We start from the raw sequence: 22022 nt of genomic DNA, 5'->3' as shown, positions 1-22022 counted from the left end.
TATATATATATATACACACACACATATATATATATATATACACACACACACACACATATATATATATATAAAATCCACATTAGCCAAAACTCTTTGGAGTGCTCAATTTTTAAGGATGAGCACTGACACCAAAATGTTTGGTTATCTAGACTTGAGGAGTTGAGTTGAGGACTTTAGAAATAAGAGGCAGGGTGAATGAAGAGAAAAAGTCTAATTCAGGACACATTTTGAAAGAAGAATGTTAAGATTTGGTGATAATTCAATAGGGGGTGGATGAGATAAAAAGCTTAATAGTAACTCGTATGTTAGCTATGTTTCTTTTTTTAATTACAGTCTAGAAACCAACAGAACCAGTGCCGGTTCATGGGTGGATACTCCTCTATAAAATACTGTTTTGGGAGACCCAAGGGGGGGGGGCGGGGGATGGTTGATGGCTTAGGAGAAGGAACAGCTAGAAAGAACAGGCAAATGCTGGTAAGTAAAGGGCAAGGAAGACCAGATGTTGGGCAAGGAGCAGGTCATGGATAGGTAGAAGCAGAGGAAGGGATTTAACATCAATCAAGACCATATTTCCATTTATCAGACTTGATTCAGAAATACTGTCTTGGAAGCTGATATTAAAGGTCCTGCAGCTAGTGAGTGGCTGGACATTGTCTGTAATGCCCAGAGTTCGGTAGAATTTGAGGAGGATGGGAGTGGAGAGGAGGCTTCTCTTGATGGGATGATCTTTGGTAATCTCCAGGGATCTTCATGGTTCTAACAGTCAGGCTTTAAGAAGATGGGAAATGAATGCAGTAAGTGTGGGCCAAGTTGGAACAGTTTGATAATCAGACAAAAGGAGGGAATTTGTTCTTCTGAAGGAATAGTGAGTTCAGAAATAGTTAAGACAGAAAAAAATATAAACAGAACTGTTTTTTAGGTAAGAGAAATGTAGGCACATTAAATATAGATATGAATCCATGGAACCTGAAAATTATATGTTAGTGAAAAAAGGGGGCTCTTGGTGTTAAAATTGGTAAGACAAATGACCAACTTTGATATATTAGCTTATCTCAAAGATGTTTGGTTTATAAGGTGTTGCTCACATTTTTTTTGAGCCTTACCAACATATAAGAAGTAGGTTTTGGCTACTTCCCTGGTGAGGAAATTAGAGAGGTTAACACTGTAAAGGGTCCAGAATAGCTTTAGCGTGGAAGAGACCTTTTCTCTGAGACTGTGGGGGCGGGCGAGGGAATGGCTAATAGGTTTGGAGTTATAGTGGCGGTAACTGGGGAGCCAGTCAGTTCATGGACTACACCCCTGAATGTCCCTGCCCCGGACACGGTCCGACAGGTGTGACTAGCTAAAAACAGGCAGACAGGAAGTGATCCAGGAAATTCCCTTTGCCCTTCTCCACATGATATTCCACAATGGTATGATATTTGAGGATTCTTTGAAAGCATTGGGAGTAATATCACTCTCCACTTGCCTAATGGATTCCTAAGGAGTAAAGCAAATTATTCTCTCAACTCCAAATACAGCCATTGTAAATTCTCTGGATATTTAAATCTGTGAGATGTAAAGCATTGCTAAGAGATGAGGTCTTCCTCTCAACCCTTAATCCCACTGGTATTGGGGTACATTACAGCCAGTATTGATCAGTGATTAAATATTAACTGCACAGATGAAAAGAAACTTTAGAGTATCCCAGTGGATTTTGGTTTGGAGGGTCATTTTGAAGTAAGAATTCGCTTAAAGAAAATCCTCTCTGGCTGTTCAGATCTCAGGATTTGGTGATGAACTATGGAGGTAGAAATGCTTTTCCATTTCATAGTCAGGTGCCTCAGAGTGAGTTCCCAAGCAACTCATCTCTTCCAAAATGTCATTGTTACACTTTACCCGGGTGTCCTTTCAGAACTAAAAGTTCAGTGAGAGAAGGCTTTGTGCGTGAGGGAAGGAAAGATGCAGACGACTTGATGTGGATTAAGGAATTCAGACTGAAGGGGATGTCTGGGGTGGGGGGAGGTCACTGGGATGACATTGTAGAAGAGAGAATAATTTGAAGGGATAGTTGGGAAGCTTTCAGAAGAAAAATAATCACAGTTTCCTAAGGAATGCAAAAACTGAGATAATCCTCAGTAGGTTTTGGAACTTAGAAGCAAAGTCCAGGTTGAACAGTTTTGAGAACAAGTTAATCATGCATTTGAGTGTCTTGTCAATTCAGACAGTAAACCTGGAGTTGCCACTGCTCCCCAGCTTGTAAGGGGGAGGTTTGGATGACTACTTGTCTTTGATAGTCTGGGCTGTGTGTCTGCAGATGCAGTGTGGAGGCAGCAGTGACTGGGCCAGGGGCACCCCTGTTCCCTGCAGGACCGACACAGGGTGCAGGGTCTTGGAGCGAGCCCCACGTGAGCCATAGGCTCTTTGTCTTCAGGGTGAATTTTGTGGCGGCCAAGCCTGTGCAGCTGCTCTCCCTGCCTCCACAGCAGCTGCCAACTGGGAGTAGTTTCTGGCTCCTTCCCCAGAGTGTTCCAGGTTGAACTGGAAGCTAGACCGTTCTGGGGCACAGTCACAACTGGGTAGCAATATAGAGATTGTTTCGAAAGGAAAGGGGGGGCGTGGAGCAGAGAAACTGCCGAGTTCTGCCCCTTGACCCACTTCTTCTTCTTTTCATAGGCATCCTGTTTTTTTCCTCTGGTCCAGCTGCCACCTAAGATAAAGCAGCCGCCCTGCCTGAGCCTTGGGCAACGAGGGTGGGACTGATCTGTTCTGAAGTGGTTCAGCCCTTGGGTGTGCCTGGGTTGTGCCGATTTGGTTTGGTTCCTGCCTTCCTCACCCAGATGCCTGTGTACCTTGAGAATCAAAATGTGGTTGAGATGTCTGGTGGGAAGGGGCCTCTCTAGAGTGGCTGAGGGTGTGGCTGCCTGCCCCTGGGGTGGCTCCCTTAACCCTGTTGGCTTGGGCCCACTGCCCCTTCATGTTATGAGTTTGACTCAAATGATCCGGGGCTCTCTTAGCCCAGGCAATGAAGCCTGGGTTATTTTACCCCTAGTTTTCTAGCGCAACTACTAGGAAAAACCATCCACGTTGGTGAAGGGCTCTTCTTCCCACCCCGAGCATTGGAAGCCTTTGAGAGTAAGCAGGGGGTGGGGTGCTTGTCCTTCATGCGAGTGAGGATAATACAGGTGGTCCTCTCAGCTCTGCTTATTATGATTTTCAAGATTCCTAAAAAGGCAGTAAGCTCTGAACTTTGGTGCCGACATTACAACTCAAAGGTAGTGTTGCTATTTTGTTCTTCCTTTATTGTATTTTTCTAAGACCTATTATCTCTTATCTGGAGATTTCCACATCTAGGGAAAATTGGTTCATGAATGTACAGCTCTAGACAATGAACAAAACATGAAGATGAGAGACTGTCACAAGTTGCATATTGTTCTTAAGTTCTAACTTCAGTAAGCAGTTTGCTTTCTACATTATTTCATTCCCTGATGGATGCTGATTTTAAAATGTAAGAGAGGTGTGAGAATAATGTGACCATCATGTTGTCAACCATAATTAAGTACGTACCCTTAGGCTTTTGCACACAAGCTTAACCTACAGCTCAGCATTTACATCAAATCCAACGATAAAAATTTCTTAAGTGCAAAAAACAAGACGACCAGCCTTAGAGAGGTCAGATAAGAAAGGAAGTTTTCTGAGCATACCCTGTGACGTTCAGGTAAAAGGTGCTTCTAACTTTACCATGGAGTATGTTGAGAACACAGCCCGATTATTCTACATTTGGATGGACAGTAAGGTGTATTATTGGATCCTGTCTCTTGGGACACATTTCGCTGGGATTTAAAAATCTTTGTTTCAACTTGGACTTTTGGTGATTAGCCCTTGAGTTGGAATCCTGGATGTCTGTCACTGCTGCAGGGTTAGGGTTAGGGTTAGGGTTATGGTTACGGTTACGGTTAGGGTTAGGGTTCTGCAGAGCAAGTTTCCACCAAAGTGGTCCTGCCCCCACCTTGCCAGCATGCCTCTCTTGCGTGTTGCTTTATCTCAGTCTTCTGTGGGCATTGGCCACATTGCTCTTAAAGAGGAAGATGAAGGCCTTTTTCTGCTTTTGGTGTCTGACGTACCCGTTTTTCACATGACATGGAACTAAGAATAGCTTCCAGATAATAACACTGGGTTCTTCTGATTCAGGTCAAGTATTTCACCCTTTGCCCTTGGAGTTTCTCTTTTCCTCTTTTCCTAACGTGTCACAGCCTCTTAATGAGCATGTATTGCCAGAGGACAGGCAACAGTGTCAAACTTAGTGCATTTTATAAAAATACACAAGAGCACCAGACAGGCAGCCGTGGTGCCAACTCCCCAGATGTGATACTGAAACTCCCCAGAGGGCATCTTCATTGTTTTCTTTCTTTGTTCCAGAAGCAAAGGCCGATAATGAACCGAGCTGTTCGCCGGCAGCTCAAGAACTGTTGACAAGGCTGGGATTTTTACTGGGAGAAGGGATCCCAAGTTCCACACACATAACCATTGAAGAAAAAAATGAAACCATGGTAATGCCCGAGGAGGCCACTGCACCCCATACCTGCCCAGAGGATGAATGAAGGGACAGCCATCTTCTCCCACCTGGAGTGGGGAAGTCATTGTTTGGTCAAATGAGTTTGGGCTGTTGTGTATTGAAATGTATTGCAACTCCTTGTGGATTTTTGCAGGGGGCGGGCGGGAGAGGGTGGGAGTGGGGAGATGCAGGAGGGTGCAGAACTTAAGAAAATGTCCACATTAACCTTCCACAGTCACCACCTGGAGAAGAGTAGCTAAATGAATTGAAGTGGCTGAGAGAATTCCTCAGTAATGATGCTCCTTTTATCTTTATAGCCCCATTTTTCTCATGTGGCTGCTTTGGTATATGCTTTCCTGTGCTTTTTTTTTTTTTTTTTTAAGCACTTGAGATTTTGGAGGGTCAGCGGGGTGAGGAAAAGATTTATAGGAGATGAGGCAGAGACAAAATGAGATGAAACCAAATGGTTCATCTACCAGAGAGCATTCCCTATCCCGGGGCATGGCAGCCTGCCACTTCTGAGAGGAGATATGTCCGCTGAATAGCAATGAGGGGCCGGAGCTGCTCTCCCCTGCCAGGGGCTCTGCATGGGCGTCATGCCTCGAATGCGATTGCACTGACCACCAGTCTCCCTTCCCCTGCCCCCGGAGCCCGTAAATCTCCAGGAATTGAATCAGGTTGCAGCACCCGTGAAACATTACAAAAACAGAGTTCCCAGATTTTCCGTACAGAGGTCAGAGGACCCATTTGTCTTCTGCAGACTTGAAATGAGAGGAAGTCGGCCTGTTTGCTATTTCTGTTTTCCAAACGTGCGTTCCCACTCAATTATTTCTGAGAGTGCCCTTGCCATAAAAGAGAAAAATCAGGGAGGGGAACAGAGCAAGGATGTTTTCCTTAAACTTTCAGAGACCGTATAGATAGTAAGCTCCCAAGATTTTAAAAACTGTTAATCGTTTTAGCATCAAAAGCAAAAGCATGTGTAGAAGCGTCCTGTGTGAGCCCTGCTAACTTACCTCCTTCCGTTCGTCTTACAGTGCACAGCTCTGAGCCAAGGCATCAGTCCTTGCTCCACACTAACAAGCAGCACCGCATCTCCTAGCACCGATAGCCCCTGCTCAACCTTGAATAGCTGTGTCAGCAAGACGGCAGCCAACAAAAGTCCCTGTGAGACCATTAGCAGCCCTAGTTCCACCCTGGAGAGCAAGGACAGTGGAATTATAGGTAAGAAGCACACTGCTCGGTAATGTAATGGCTCAGTGCACGTCAGCCAGAGCATTCATACACCGGCTCTTTTTAAGAGGGTTTAGCATGCTCTGTGAAGGTCGGTCTGTCAGGGCCCGCCCTCTTCTTCGCAGACAGCACTGGCTCTGTGCACAGCCGACAGAATGAAGCATCGGCTTTTACATTCCTTGGCGTTTCCTTTCTAACACTGGACTCATTTGGTAAAAAATTTTCCCGATCGGATCTCGCCTATGGAGTTACAAGAATCTGCCGTCCTCACCAATGAGTTGCATTTGTTGGGGGTTGGGTTCCATCCGGACTCAGCAGGGCAGTGAAATCCAGGCATATCTTGAAGTCTCCCCAGTCCAATCTCAAGGTCACTCACATCCCTACGTATTTCCAGGCGTTTGTTCTTTAGTTTCTTATAATGGGATCGGACCAGTTTTGAGGCCAGGATTTTCAATTTTCTGAGCGTGGCCCCCCTACCTATTCCCCCCACACTTACACAGTAGGCGTGCTTGTCCTGACATGAGGGTCAGGAGACACGGATTGTAGTCCTGACTCGTGCTGCTCAGCTGCCTGACTTGAGCAACGTTGAATTGAGCTCTTTGCACATCTCTTTCCTCTCTAAAATGAAGCATTCTGATTAGTTTAGTAGTGTCTGGTCCCAGGTGCGTAGTGGCATCAAGGGAATTTAAGAGCCCTTGTTTTCACATCTCATCCCGGACAGACTGCACTTAAGTTTCCGCAGGCGGGCCCGGGCATCTGTGTGTCTCAGCTTGGTGCCCTTCAGGTAACAAATGTGTGGGACCACTGGAGGGTTGTTCAGGTCCTCCTCTGCTCTAAGACCGTGCTGCTGTTTAACATCTGTGCTCTACCCAACAATTCAGCTCCTTCCCTTTGGCTCCCATGTTAATATGTAATTAAATGGCATGGCATGTGAGTTCCTTGTTTTCTTCAGTGACCTGCCATCTCTTTTCCAGCGCAGTTTGAAAATCTAAGTTGCAGGTTCACCCAGTCTGTATTTTGGAGGTGGCCCCAGAGGGTCTGAGATTCCCGGGTCTGGTTTGTGGGCAGCCTGGTGTCGCCCTCACCGTGGCTTTGTGTGGGGCCCCTCAGCACGAGGAAGGCAGCGTCTTCCCTCAGTTTTCACGTGGATTAGGCTCTTTGCTGGGGTTTTGTTTCGTTAATTGCTTTATTGAGATATAATTCACGTACTATAGTATTCACCCATTTAAGCCATTGAATGGTTTTCGTTATATTCAAAGTTATACAACCGTTACCACAATCTGATTTCAGATCATTTTCATCACCCCAGGAAGAAAACCTATGCCCATTAGAAGTCACACCTCATTTCCCCTCTCACCTCCAGCCCTACTCAGGCTACTTTCTGTCTGTATAGATTAGCTGATTCTGGACATTTCATATAAATGGTGGGTTGAGGTTTTTGTAGCAAATTTAAATTCTCACCTCACTCTGCTTCCCCACCTGCTGTGTAGTCTAGTTCAGCTAACTTTTCCCTGTTTTACTTCTGTTCTCATGCTCTCTCTCTCTCTCTCTCTCAGCTGCTCACCACTGCTAGATCTCTAGTATTAAACTGTGATAGGCAGGTAACTTCCTTTACACCATTCTTAGCTCTTCTGAAATTCCCTCTCCTCCGTACAGTTGATTTTCATTCAAGGAGTTAGCCAGTGCTACCATTTTGGGGGGACAAAAAACTTTTCCTTTTCATTGTATGTTCTGGCATTGGCATTGTGTGCCTCTTACTATAACCAAGCCAGTTTCTTGTTTTGACTTTTCAAAACAAGAAGTTTCAAAAAGTTTAGAAACTTTTTCAGTCACAAAAATATGACATTCATTCATTCATTCTTCTCTCTCGCTGTCTCTTATTCTCCCTCTCATGGTGATGCAGTGCTGCCATTTATAGAGCTCTAATGAGAGGAAAGAAAAGTTGCTGGTTGGGTTTTCTGTATTACCCATGAAAGACCGAGCTGCTGGAATATTGAAGTCCTTAATGAGTGCTTGATTTAATACAGGTCTGCTCAGTCCCAGACTGCTCAATCCCCTTATTACATGCTCTCCACAGCACCTCAGTATTTCCTTCAGTTGACTTTTTCTTGTTTTATTATTTACTTCTGTCTCCACATGGGAAGGGGTCTCATCTATAGTATCCCAGCTCTCTCCTGAGCTCCTGGCTCGGTGTTGGGAATGAGAAATTAAAGAAGCAATGCAGGATTCCCATCCAAGTTGTCACTGTCGCATCTTTTAATGTCATCTGTATTTTAAGCTCTCTTGTCCTTATAGTTAAATGACACATTTTATGGCATTGAAGCTGTCCTTCGCTTTTTGGCTCAAGTCAACGTGTTCCCTTAACTCAGCAGATGAGTGGGAGGCATTGAGAAGGAGTAGATCCCTCTTTTACGGAAAACTCCAGATTGGAGACTGTGCATCTTGTTGCTCTAGCTGGTCTTCAGGCAGCAAGGGCGTAGGTGGCCGGGATGGAAGCACTGAGCTGGTGGAAACGCTCCTCTGTGCTCTCTCCTTCCCTGGCCTGCAGAGTGACAGGCTGTTGCCAAGGGACACATGGAGGTGTGGTAGGGAGCAGGAAGAAAAGCAAGGGTTTCCTCTCCAGACGGACTGTAGCCACAGCTCTTTGAAGGGGCAGGGGTGGTGGGGCCGAGGAGGGAAGGCGGTTCCTCCTGAGTCAGGACAGGGTGTGCGGGCTCCGTTGCCCCTCAGAAAGCGGGCATCCGTGACTCCGTTGTGGGTCTGTGGTTGCTGGGGCTGCGTGTGTGCTTTTTCCCCCTGAAGAACAGTGTTTGTTTTGATAAGGTGTAGCCTGGGAATGGCAACCTTAGGGCCTCGTCAGTGTTTCACAGAATGAAATATTCAGGAACACAGTGATCCTAGTGGGCAGAGATGAAAGGGAGATAGCTTGGCTTTCTGTTTCCAAAGGCCCGGCAGCTGCTGCTAACAGAGGCTGATTCGGATCCATGTTCCGACTTAAAGCCTGCAGATGAGAGGAAGAGGCTTCCGCTTACTTTTCCACCTTAAGTTGTATAAGACTTGTCAGTCTGTAGAGCTCAGGTCCAAGTGGCAAAGGTACGGGGTGTAAAGCCCACACAGCTTATGGCACCGCAAGCTTTGAGGAACTAGGCAGTGATGGCGAACCTATGACACGCAAACTCATTTTTTTGGTTGATTTTTCTTTGTTAAATGGCATTTAAATATATAAAATAAATATCAAAAATATAAATCTTTGTTTTACTATGGTTGCAAATATGAAAAAATTTCTATATGTGACACGGCACCAAAGTTAGGGTTTTTCAAAATGCTGACACGCCGAGCTCAAAAGGTTCGCCATCACTGAACTAGAGGCTCCCGTACTATAGGGCTCAGATCAGACTTCCATGGCACAGCATTCACACAAGTTATCTGGGACTTTTAGGGACATTTCAACCCATCCTTCAACATTCCTGGGCCTCCCCTTCCATTTAAGCTGATTTCCATCAGGCAGCTTATATTTGATCGAAACTTTTTGCCCAGCAACGCCAGAGGGGAGCTTGTTCCCACACGCCCAGACAGCCTCCTCGGGGCAGCCACAGGGTGCCCGGCCTGGGATCTGTTTCCACTGGCTTTGACATATTGCAGGGGAAGAGAATTTTCTTTTTAGGAACTGCTCAGGAGGAGAAAAGGCGGGCTAATAACCATTAGAAGAATTTATTGGGCCCCTTCCAGTCTTTCTCTGTGGAAGCCAGAGCTTAGCAGAGCCCTCCCCCAGCCCCTGTTCCCACTTTATTGTGTTATACAGAGGGGAGTCCCACTTTATCCTATTTCAGGAGGCCCAGGTTCTGCCAACATAAATGCCTTTAGAAGTATAATAATTCTGTCATGTAGAAATACTGTCTAAGCTGAATGGGATTAACCGAATTCCCTATGAATATCTTCTTTCTTTTTTTCCTTTTTTTTTAAAAAGTGAAATTCCTTACTCTAAACGTATTGAAATCATTGGCATGACCTAGAAGTTAGTGTCTGATTTTTCAAATTGGCCGTGTGAAAACCTTCTAAATGTGAAACCCAGCTGTACCCAGTCATCGTAAACTGGTTTCTCAATTACTTGCTTTAAAAAGAAAAACTTTATAAAGAAGTGGCTTTTAAAGGTGTTTCCTCCATGCCTGAGAGAACATTTTTTCTTAGTGATACTCCCTTGATGTAACTTGCGTCCAGCTGTTACAAATGGAAATTGGAATAAAGTATGTTCTCTTTGGGATCTGTGTGAAAACCAATCTGATTTTTTTAAAACTTTACTGATGAGAGAGACAGAGAGAGAGAGAGAGAGAGAGAGAAACATTGATTTGTTGTTCCTCTTATTTGTGCATTCATTGGTTGATTCTTGTATGTGCCCTGACTGGGGACTGAACCTGAAATCTTGGTGTATTGGGACAACACTTTAACCAACTGGGCTACCCAGCCAAGGCACAATCTGTTTTTTTTTAAAAAAAGCATTACTGCAAATAGTGGGTTTTGAAACATTTTTTCATATAAACATGTTGTTTAATATTTGTTTATGCCCATAGCATGATCAACGTGTGTTTGTGTATCTATTTTAAGAAAATGGGCTTTTCTCTATTAAGAAAGAAGGAAATTGGCTAACAGATGAGGAAAAACGGCTTTTTATATCAAGATTTTTAAAAATAATAAATCTTGCCCTGACCGGTTTGGCTCAGTGGATAGAGCGTCGGCCTGCGGACTGAAGGGTCCCAGGTTCGATTCCGGCCAAGAGCATGTACCTCGGTTGCGGGCACGTCCCCAGTAGGGGCTGTGCAGGAGGCAGCTGATCGATGTTTCTCTCTCATCGATGTTTCTAACTCTCTATCCCTCTCCCTTCTTCTCTGTAAAAAAATCAGTAAAATATATTAAAATAATAATAATAGTAATAAATCTTTCCGATCCATCAATACATGTGGCCAGGACAAGGACTTACAGGTAGCAATTAGAACAATTCTGGCTGAGAAAAGAGGTTGTTGAAAGTCAGTCATCCCCACTATTTCCTCCTTCCACTACCTGCATGTACCTGCTGACATTTATAATCTCCAGATGGCTTTTGTGGATGTGTTTCCTTTTGAGAGCTGGTGTTAGTTAGGACAGCTCCGGGGACGGGGAGGGGGGTTCCCAGTGACAGTGGCCCTGTCTCCCCACTGGGCGTGTCTCCTGCACAGAGCAGGTGTGTTCACCTGCTGGGCTCCCCGACATCTGAGCCACTGCATTCCACCAGGCCAGGATGATTAAGTGCCCAGAATTTGAAAAGGGGAAAGCAAGAACTTGGGCCCTTCCTGCTGCCTTTCCCCCTTGCATTTGCTTTTGTCCTTCTCAGGGTAAAGCCGGGAGGCAGGTATAAATTTAGGCAGGGCAAGACCTTCACAGAAACATTTTTCCTGCAGGAGTGATTTCCAGTGAAATAATGACACTTGAATTAGTATCCTGCTGGTGCTTACTAGCTTTTGGTAATACTTGTCTTTCTGCTCAGTCGCTTAGGCTATTTTAAGAAAAGTTATGATGGGCTGGCTTTTATCTTTCTTGTCTCTCTTCTATGCCCTCCTAAGCTTGTAAAATGAAAGTGAATCCAGAGGTAGCTTTAGCCCTTTTATTTCCTGGACTGTGTGTCCCAGAGAGATGATCAGATGCAGAGAGAGGCATACAGAGAGGAATGAATTGTACTGTATTTTCACTTTTAACTTGTAAATCCTGCCCTTTGGATTTCATGCTAATGTGCTTCGTTGCCACCTGTATTGCCCTGTTTGTCACTAAATTGAAATGCTTCAGAACTGATTTGGTAATAACTGTTGTTTCAAATCTGTGATAATACTCATTTTACTACATTGCCTGCAATTTAAAAAATCATCCTTAATTATAGACACTTTCTTTTAATTTCCTAGGTGAAGGAGGAAAAATTGCCTTTACATATGTAATTCTGTAATATATTTAATGTGGGAGAGAAATCCTTGGTGATGATTCGAGTCAGCAGAGTACCTGCCATGCTTTTATTCAGACGGATTGTTCTGTCAGTGGAGCAAGTATTTTTTGGCACCTACTGTGTACCAAGAGCAAGTTTGTCCAGTACTGGAACAAGGGACAATACAGATAAGGCAGAGTATCTAGGTCAAAACTTATCCACCTGTGGGACCAGAAAATGGTCTGCTGTCCTGTGGAGGGTCTGGGCAAGTTGTCAGTGCCGAAAAGGGTTTAAAACCTGACGGAGATTGACACCTGCGATGGAAGGTGTATGTTGTAGGTGCATAATAAAACCAACCACTGATAGTGCCTTGTGCTCTTTTCTGGAAGATTCAAGAACTGTGAGGAGTCTTTGGACTGTGTAAGGAGCTCCTCTGTCTGTGCCTTCAGTGTACAGGTTCTGTGATGCTTTAAACACCGGGCTGCGTGCTCTCGTTAGGAAAAGTCATGTTTCAGTCCAGAGGCTTTTCTCTGGAGACTGCTCCTGCCGTGTCCGGCTGAACGAGGGCCGTGTGGCTGAGTGAGGCAGGCCTGCCCTCCCCCCACCCTTCTCCTCACCTCCCTACCGCCCTGCTCCAGCTGATCCTTGAGGTGTTTCCACAATCAAAAGCCTGAAGAATGCGGCTATGAATGCATGGCTCAGGTCCCCGGCCTTGCTGCATGTCATAGCAGAGCACGCCTTGCGCAATGCGGGGAGCACTGAGCTAGAGATTTGGTACAGAGATCTGTGTGTCACAGGCCAAAGCCCAGGGCATCTGCAAGGCCAGGAGAGGAGGAGGGCTCAGCTGCATGTTACACGGGGCTGGGCAGGAGGGCCGAGCGGTTGTCCATACAGAGTTGCAGAAGGAGAAGCCAGAAAGTTCCCCGGAGCCAAAGGTAACTCAGGCCGCCACCCTCCGTGTGGCATTCCAGGGAAGGGCGAGTTAGCCTGCTGCCTGCACCGGAGCCCTTTCCTTGCCGGCGCTGGGGGAGATCAAAGGCAGCCACGAAGGGAAGGTGAGCCCCAGAGTTCCCTGTGTGGCTGTCAGCTTGTGGGTGGGGCAGAGGGAGAAGCACAGGCTGGCATTTGTGGTCAGAAGGCCTCATGCACACTGATTTCATCCATGCCACCTTTCCCTTTGTCACTCCGGGAAATCCAAAGTATGGGTGGCAGCTGGAACCGTGTGCAGTGTGAGTGCCAAGGAGAGGACTCAGGAGGCCAGGGTGTTCATATGCCGCTTCCTGGACTTGTCTCTCTGATCTTTTCCCATCAGTTATTCTTTCTTTGCTTAACCTTTTGAAAGTTATTCATGAACTTTATTGGGTCATGTGAGGAGGTGGTGTCTGCAGTAGCTGTGTTTTCCCTTCTTATTCATGTCTTCCCTGCTCTCACTTTCCCTGCTCTCACTTTCCCAAGCAGCCAATATGTTAGTTTCTTGTTTGATCTTTAGTTCACTGGTCCAGTGGTTTCGCTCTTAAACTTTTCCTGTCAACCATGAAGTTGAATATAAAAGTTTTAAAAATATTTGTGTTCTTTAGTGCTACTTTATTTTTCTTCTGTTGTATGGGGAGGAGGACGTTCTTGGGTACCGATGATATGGGAGGCCCTTTACATGGGCCCTTGTATCTGAGTTTTCTCCCCAGTCCAGGGAAGGACAGAGGGTTCTCTTCATCGAGCCTTTGAAAATGGAGAATGCGAGACAGTCATGGTGTGTGCAAAGAAAATGCCAACTTCATACTATTTTCATCTTTTCAAAATGTATATTTGTGTGTGTGGTGTATACTAACCAATCAGGATAGTGCATGCACATAATTTATAAATACAGGTATTTGGGGGTGCAGTCTCCAGTATTTATACTAATGCTGTGGCATGGTCAGAACAGTGTAGAGCCCCATTCTGGAGCACAGTGAGGCCGAGGGCCTTGTGGGGCTGTCCTGCCCATGTGGGGCTGTGAGCACTCAGTGAGTTGAGATATGATAAGGGTTTAGGGCAGAGCCCATACATAGTAGACACCATTACAGCATTCATTTAGCCACTTGTAGCTATTTCCTAAGGGTACTCATTTATTTATACTTACTCTCTCCTCAGTGAATGTGAAATGCTCACACATAGACATTTAGTAAAACAAGATTTTTCTTTCTCAGTGAAGGTCTGAGTTGGGGAAAGGAAATAAGAAGAGCAGGAGAAAAGATAAAGTTAGGAGTCAGGCTCATATGATTTTATTTATTGTATTTATGCGTGGGAAGAATGTTTTACTGTTAAGTTTCCACCTGGTCAATATACAGGGAGAAATACAACCAAATACATATGATGATGTTTGTAAGATAAAGATAAGAAGTGTACCAGTTCTTAGCATTGGGCCCTGAGATCCTACCCACACCCTGGGTCCTCAGGAGAGAAGCCAAGGTTGGAACCCAAGCCCCTTGCATTTTTTAACCTTTTTTCTGCAACTCGGAAAGAATTCAGCTCTATCTGTGTGTATATATTTGATATCAATGACTCTTTGTTCCTAAACAATTGTGGGCTAATGGTGTAGTCAGTTTAATTTTCTTCTTGATGTTCTTTTGAACCTATAACTGATGTATATCTCATCGAAGTGCTTGTTGGGCCCTGGACTGAAACTGATTATTTTCCCTGGTTCTATGTTAAGGGTACATTCAACATAGAAAGAACCTTCAAAAAGCAGAGGGGGCGAAGGAAGATTGGGAAGGAGAAGGCATATAGCTTTATAGCGGAGGCTTATATACCAAAACATTTGATGACTGAGTGGATCTCTCTCTCTGCTTTCTCCACCTCCCCACCGGTGGCTCCTTCCTGGCTGCTGTGAGCCCATGACTGGCCCCTGTCCAAAGCCCCCTGCCCAGGGGCTACTGTTTTTAACAAGGCAAACTTCATAACTGCAAAATATTCCTTAGCCACGGATAATTCAGAGCAACTTGTACATGGTGAGCACTGTGCATGGTAAAGGGAGTGTGCAGTCAGAGAACTGGTATCGGACATACCATTAACTCTGTGTGTGTGTGTGTGTTTGTGTGTGTGTGATCATTTTCTCCCGAGAAAGTATAAGTGTGGGGTTGATGGTTCTCAGCCCTCCACCTCTTTTCAAGGTTGTGGTCATGTGTATGTTCTAATAAATTTTGAACTTTTTTTAAAAAAATAGTATAGCCCTGTGCACTAGTATAGTCGGTCTAGTTAAATTGTGCTTTACTACAGAGGAAGATAACACATTGTTTGTGGTTAAAAATAATTTTCAAACTACACAGAGAGTCAGAAGTAACACATGTAAATCAGCGAGCAGTATCCAACCTAAGTTAATACTACATTGGGGACACCATGTAACCTCACAGCTTGCTAACACGAGGCCTGATAAATCACTCATTTACAGAACCTTGCCTGTTGGAAACGTGCTTGAGACCCAGTGTGAGTGATGATAGCAAGTCTTTTGTGGTTGAGAGTATTATACATGTCCCCATGTCCCCCACTTTACCCCCCTCCACCCAGCCCCTGCCCCACCCCAGGCCTCCACCACACTATTGTCTGTGTCCATGGGCTATACAGATAGGGTGTCCCCCCAAAATGTATGCCCACTTTGAATGATTATACAGTCAGTGTTTATTAACATATGATTCATTTTCAAAATTTAAAAGAATCTACAGAAATGAATAATTTGTTTTGTCAATGGCCTGCTTTCAAACTGATGACTGTTCTGGTCCAGGCACTGTTGATAACACAAAGCAATGGAATCACAAACAATCAGGAATCATTTCATTCGGTATTTGTGCTCTCTCAATTCGTCAACTGTTGCGGGTTTTGTACCATAAACTTTATCTTTTATGTATCCCCATAAAAAATTCTAGTGGATAAATTTTCTTTGTTCAAAGCTTAGTCTGACTTCACCCATTATTTCAAATCAGTTAAACCTGAAAAGGAGTGAAAATTAAATGAGTTATTAGCTGTCAGAGTGTGTTTACATTTTGGGAGGTACCCTGTGTGCCCCCAAAATGTGTACACGCTTTGAATAATTATAAAGGCAGTGTTTGCATTTCAACTGTGTTTTCACACTTCCAGTAGCATTTTAGGAAGAATTTCCTTTGTTCAAAGCTTAGTCTGTCTGAAAAGAAAGAAACACCAATTGAGCTATCAGTTATTAAAGTGTGTACACATGTTTTTGGGACACCCTGCATATGCATATAAGTTCTTCGGTTAATCTCTTCATACTAAGTCTTAATTGACAAAAGCTGGCATCTATACTGGCTGAAGGAATAAAATGTTAAAATTTTCAAGTTGTTAGGGAACTTTAAAGATTACCCAGTCTCCAAAAAATGTCAAATGGCTTATTTTTTAATGCTTTTTCATCATAGTTAAAATGGTGTGTGTGTGTGTGTGTGTGTGTGTGTGTGAGTGTGAGAGAGAGAGAGAGAGAGAGAGAGAGAGAGAGAGAGAGAACGAACTTGAAGGCAACTGGGTTAATTTAAGTAGGAGTTTGGATTTTGTTAGCCGGAAAGAAACACAGAAGTTTTGCGTAGCCTGTCATCTGTTGTCAGAACCAGCTTTCCTTTGCTGGAGGCTGTAGGGCCGTCCGCCCTGGTGTGCTCCTGCGGTCACAAGGGAAACTGGACAGGTGGGCCTTTATCGGCCCCATTGCATCTGCGTTAGGACTTGGTGCCTGAGCCAAGGTGCAAGTACACTGCCTGGGCTTCGAGCCATGTAGGTGGACCCGGTATTGGATCCCAGGGAGGAGGAATCTTGCGAAGTGGGGTAATCTTAGTGGAGTATCTTTGTTGGAGGGCCCGTGGCCTCAGAGCTTCTGGCTTCAGGGCCCTGGTGAGTGTGGAGGTCGGAATGCTAAGTGCTTCACAGGAATACACTAATTTATTAATGAGGTTATTGCTGATTAATGGCAATTAATTATTGCTGATTAATGGGAATTAATATCATTAAAAATTGATAATGTGAGCAATGGTGAACTTCATGAGGGCAGTGGAGAGTCTCCGACTTACCAACATATCATCAGCTTATAATACCGTGCTTTTGAAGTGGTGCCCCTGTCTGGGACTTCTCATCTCAGCTACTGTTTCTGCAGCTGGGCCTTCCTCCCCACCCACTCTCCTGCTCACTGCCAGGACCTGGACGGTGCCAGGCGTCAGGGCCTGGGCGCTGTGGCTGTCTGGTGAGAACTGGGCCTTCAGCCTGTTCCTTAAGTCCGGGAGCCCTGCCAGACTGGCTCTGCTTCTGGGGCTGTCACTTGCCACAGGAAGTAGGGAAGTCCCTTGTCTGTGTTCCCACTGCTCGAGGTCTGGGTGAGGACTCAGATCCTTGGGGGTTTGATTCTGGAGTGCACGATACTTAGGGGAAACACATCACTTTGACTTTATTTTTCACCTTAAGGATATGCACCCCAAAATAAAACAGACAACTCTGAAACCGAATAAATCACCCCACCCCAGCCTATAACTTAGATATTGGCACAGCCTGGGAACCTAATTAATTATAGCATATCTGTGGGAAATGCATCTGAGTCCTAAATACTGGCATTATAAATGAAGGTTTGTAACACATGCACAACTTATTAACAGGGTTGCAATGAGTAATTAATTGCCATTGAGTGAGGAATCAGCCCATTAATAAATTAGTGTATTCCTGTAAAGCACTTAGCACAGTCCATGACATATAGTGCCCTTCAGGAAATGCTAGTTGCTGCTATTACCACCAGCAGTAGTAGCATTTTTAGGATAGAAAGCTATACTTGCTATACTTACGCTCCTATGGATGGGGTTTTTTTTTTTTAATGGACCACACAGTGAAGGCTGCGATCGATTCCAAACAGATGGGAGATGAGTATTAATACTCCGGATAGAATACTTGGAAATGCTGGGAATAATGACAGACACCCAAAAGGTATGACGGGCCTGTCACAAATAAATTTACACTTTGGTTGGAGACATAATACCAACCATCCTGAACCAATAGCAGTGAGATGACCGGCGGTGTCTCTGACCACAACTGGAATAGAAGTGTGTTCATTTGCTCACCCATCGAATTAGCAAACGTGTCTCGAGCACTCAGCATGTGCCAGGCGTGGTGCTGTTCAGAAAAGAGATCCTGGTAGTAGATACTCGTGAAGAGGGAGGCTTCAGAGTGCAGGGGGCATTTTTACATAGAAAGACAAGAAGTGAATGGTAAGTCCTGACTGGAGCAGCAGGAGCAAGACAGTTTTAGAATTGGGGCAGAATGCCCTGCAGTCACAGCGAGGAAATTGTTCTGTCTTCACTTCTTAGCCTTGAGGAGCATTGTAAAAATAAGCGAAACCCCTTCGGACCTTTTGATCCCCGATTGCAGGCTCTGTGGAGCTAATTCACCAGCCTGCTGATAAGAGTGTGTGTCCTCCTGGTCTGTGGATGAAACAGCTTAAACCAGGCGCTGGGTTCTGAGTGCACTCTGACCCCACCCAACGGGGACACAGAGGGATCAGAAGACATGGCCCTTGTTCTCAAGGACACAAGCCAGTGCCCTTGGTGAACATCTCATATGGCTCAGGGCCTTGAAATTGGAAGTGGCTATTTATAGAAGTGACCTAGGGTGCCTACAGGGCAAAAGTAGGTTTACAGTTGTTCGTATGGAAAAGAACACAGTGCTTAATAAAAAATACAAGAGTAAACTGTTTCACATGCTCATAACTGTAAACCTACTTTTGCCCTGCCCTATATTGCTGTTTTTCTTCATCATTTTCCTCCTCTTCTGCCTGGACGTTCTTTTGTGCCGGTTTTCATCCTTAGAGGTTAAATTTTAATTCTGCAATCACATGATCCTTCCCACGCTTGTGTTTTCCTTGCGTTGTTTACATAGTGGCTTTCTAGTCTATGCCACTAAAGGAATAAAGTCCAGTCAGCCTCTGGGGATGGTCTTGAACAGATGTTACAAAGTTTAATGCGAGCGACCAAATTCTCTGCTTGACTCTATCACTGCATTTTTGTTTTTATAGATTTTTCTCCTGCATCTTTTCTGCATGAACCATGGTGCTGCCCTGTCCTCTCCCCCGTACACAGATGTTAATTTGGAAAAATTATTTAAAGGGCCAAAGGAATTTAATGAGTTCTTTTGTGAGCCATTCATCTGTGTTACAAAAGAGAGGCAACATCATCTCCAAATCACACAGATATACCATTAACGCTAGATATGTTTAGACAGCTTTTTCATTATCTCCTTATCAGCATTCTTTTTCCTCCCCTGTAGAATAATTTAGCAGTTTATATCCCCTTTTAAGCAACATTCTTCTAATTTACCAAAATACATTGTATGCAGCAGACTTTGATAAAAATCTGTGTGGACCGGAAAACGTTCCCTTGATGGCGGGGAGGGCTGTGTGTGTGTGTGTGTGTGTGTGTGTGTGTGTGAATTCTCAACAGCCCCAGTGATGCCTGGCAGCCTTCAAAGCCTTTGGTCTCTCATTTCAGCCACAATTACAAGTTCATCCGAAAATGATGACCGGAGTGGCTCCAGTTTGGAATGGAATAAGGACGGAAGCCTAAGGTTAGGGGTGCAGAAGGGCGTGCTTCATGATCGGAGGGCAGATAATTGTTCCCCAGTGGCGGAAGAGGAGCCCGCTGGGTCGGCGGAGAGCGTGCTGCCCACAGCCGAAGGCCCCGGTGGAGATGGTCCAGTCCCTTACTCTCAGAGCTCCAGCTCGCTAATAATGCCACGGCCCAACTCAGTTGCAGGTAAGGCCACGCTTCTCCTTAGAAGGGTTATCTTCTGGGCCTGAGGTGCCCGTGTTCACTCTCTTCACTTGGGAATCTAATCCAGACGCCAGCCGGCTTTGTGATCCGGGGTCAGGCACCTAACCTTTGCTAGACCTCAGTTGACCCCTGCGGAAACATGATCAGGCTCTACCGGATGGTCTTTAAGGGATCCTACTGCTCTGGATGTCCCCAGAAAAGTATGCTCACTTTAACAGCTGGTAGTTCAATTTTGAAAATGAGATGTGTTTTTAATAAACACTGCCTTTATAATTATTCAAAGTGTGTATGTACATTTTTTGGGAGGAAACCCTATATTTAGACTCTCTTCCCTTTCAAAGAGCCATAAAGTACCAAAAATTCTGTCCTTGTTTTTGTTATTTTAAGCCTGAGTATAAATTCATGACTTTGTATTACATCTTGGTAAACAGGAATCATACTTCAGAGTGAGTTTGTTAATATCAGCGCAAAGAATTTCCAATCCAACTTTCAAACTTAGCCTTTACCATTGAGGCCCATCATACAGATGGAAGGTCAACTTCTGTGTAATTGTTATAAGGGATCTCACAGCTTAAAACATGAGCAGCGGAAGTGAGAGGTCTCGGTCGAGGAAATGAAAGCAGGCACCATGGGGCAGCCGGAGCTAAGAAGGCGATACAAGAGTGGTGACTTGCTACACGACTGGCCAGTGGGTGGTTGCAAGCGAGGAGAGAAGGTTGGGGGTTGGGGTGGGGGGAGGAACTCTGCAGCTGAGCTGTGACATGCCTGCTTTCATGTCCTGAGTTTCTAAACTCAGTGCCCTTGGGTTGAACCTAGAAGAGGAACTTGTTTCAGTCATTCTTTGTTACCAACACAATGCTTAAAATTTTTCCTCTGCTAATGTGTGGACCCAGGTCCTCCCTTCCTACATCAAAGGCTTTTCCTGTGATTTTTACTGCTCCTTCAGGATGTGGCAGGTCACTCTGGTTGTTGTTGGATGCTTTGTTGTGTTTTTTTGTGGGTTTTTTTTTTTTACAGTGAAACTCTGAAACAGCTTGAGAAATAAATTGCCCTAATGGAAAAGTTCCGAGACACAACTCTAATTTGCTTTCAAAGGACATAAAATGGCCTTATTCCAGGAGAGAGGCTTGGCGTGTCTGCCAGAGAGTGGTACTGAGGGTTTATGCGTATTTGAGTGATGGTTCTTCCAAAAGCTTTCGTGTCCTCCCACCGCCATCCTGCTGCCTATGGTGTAACATGTTGTCCCCCAGGCATTTTAGACCGGATTTACTTCGTTATGATAAATGCTTCATTTGTGTTATCCCAGAACTTGATGGTTTTATTGACTTCAACAAAATAGCAAACTTGTATTCAGTTTCATGGAGCTATTTTAAAATTAAGAGAAACATTAATAAATTAAGTCGACAGTGTTAAAAGCCCCCGTTTGGGGTGATGTGCCTGCTTGATGTTCTTTTATGGGCTCTCCCGCCCTGTGAAGTGACAGTGGGTGTGAGCTGAGCTTTTCCAGGCGTCGGCAGTGATTACAGAGCAGGGCTGTCTGGTTGCTGCTGTGTTCATTCATTAGCCTCTACGTATGCACTTGAGCAAGACCTCCTGTGGACCTGGGAGGGTTTTGCACTCTGGGTTTGAGCAGTGACTGCCTGGCCTAATGGGTCTGCTCGTTCTGCATTGTACATTTTATAAACTGAAAGCATATTTTTTAAAGGAAATAGGCAAGTGCCTTCCAGCATAGTATCTGTTGACAAGCTGGGCATCTGGTAGATTTTTTCATTGCCCACCCTCCTACCCCTAAAGCTGAACCTCAGTTAAGAGGGAATGGCAGGATCTTTCGGGTATTGTTGAAAAGAACAGAAGATTCCGGTGGTCTGTACTATATGCAGCACTGTTTGTCTAGTGATTAGAAGGCAAGCTGCTACAATTAAACAGGGACTAGGCAATACTCCGTGTTTGAAGGGTGACAGTAATACATAAGGGACCCTATACTGCAATCTTGAGGAAGTATTTGCATGTAAGATCCATATAAACATAAATTCCATTTGCTAGGAAACATCCAGTGATTGAATGTGATGTATGCAGAGTAAGGACCGGCGGGTGGAGGAAGGGAGATGCTGACCTCAAGGCACCCGGTCCCCCCGGGGAGCACGGGTATGGAAACAGATGCCTCAGGATGCCAGCTCTTCTTGTCGTTGGGCAAAGCACTGTGGTGGTCTGTTCACCGTTAACCATACAGCACAGTAAAATTTTTATGTCCAGGGTTATAAAAACAAGTTGGCTAGGTTTGGAGATGGTTTCACTACACAGAGATTGTCTTTGTAAACGGTTTGTTGGCGTGGAATTGGTTTGCAATCCTGCAGTCAGGTTATTACTGTATATCACATCAGATGTATGGCACGGACACCTTACTCCTTTATTAAAACACAGAATGAGAAGCCTTTAAGATGCTTTCTTAGATCATTTAGAAGTTGGGTAATTAGGGGCTACTATTTTTTTACTACTTTTTTACCCCCCTTTTGAAATAATTCCTAGGTGGATCAGAGAA

General features: G+C 44.8%; 1 protein-coding gene across 1 annotated transcript in view; it reads left to right on the top strand.

Annotated features, from left to right (window-relative positions):
- TANC1 (tetratricopeptide repeat, ankyrin repeat and coiled-coil containing 1) overlaps nt 1-22022 on the top strand; it is a 233453-nt gene that overhangs the window by 153320 nt on the left and 58111 nt on the right. The window contains 3 exon segments of the mRNA XM_023745748.1: nt 4399-4529; nt 5569-5755; nt 19202-19465. Of these exon segments, the coding sequence (XP_023601516.1) occupies nt 4399-4529; nt 5569-5755; nt 19202-19465 (582 nt within the window).

This window comes from Myotis lucifugus, unplaced genomic scaffold, assembly GCF_000147115.1.
Source record: "Myotis lucifugus unplaced genomic scaffold, Myoluc2.0 scaffold_5, whole genome shotgun sequence".
Classification (NCBI taxonomy): domain Eukaryota; kingdom Metazoa; phylum Chordata; class Mammalia; order Chiroptera; family Vespertilionidae; genus Myotis; species Myotis lucifugus.
The sequence above is the reverse complement of the archived record's forward strand: the minus strand, read 5'-3'. Positions and strand labels throughout refer to the sequence as shown.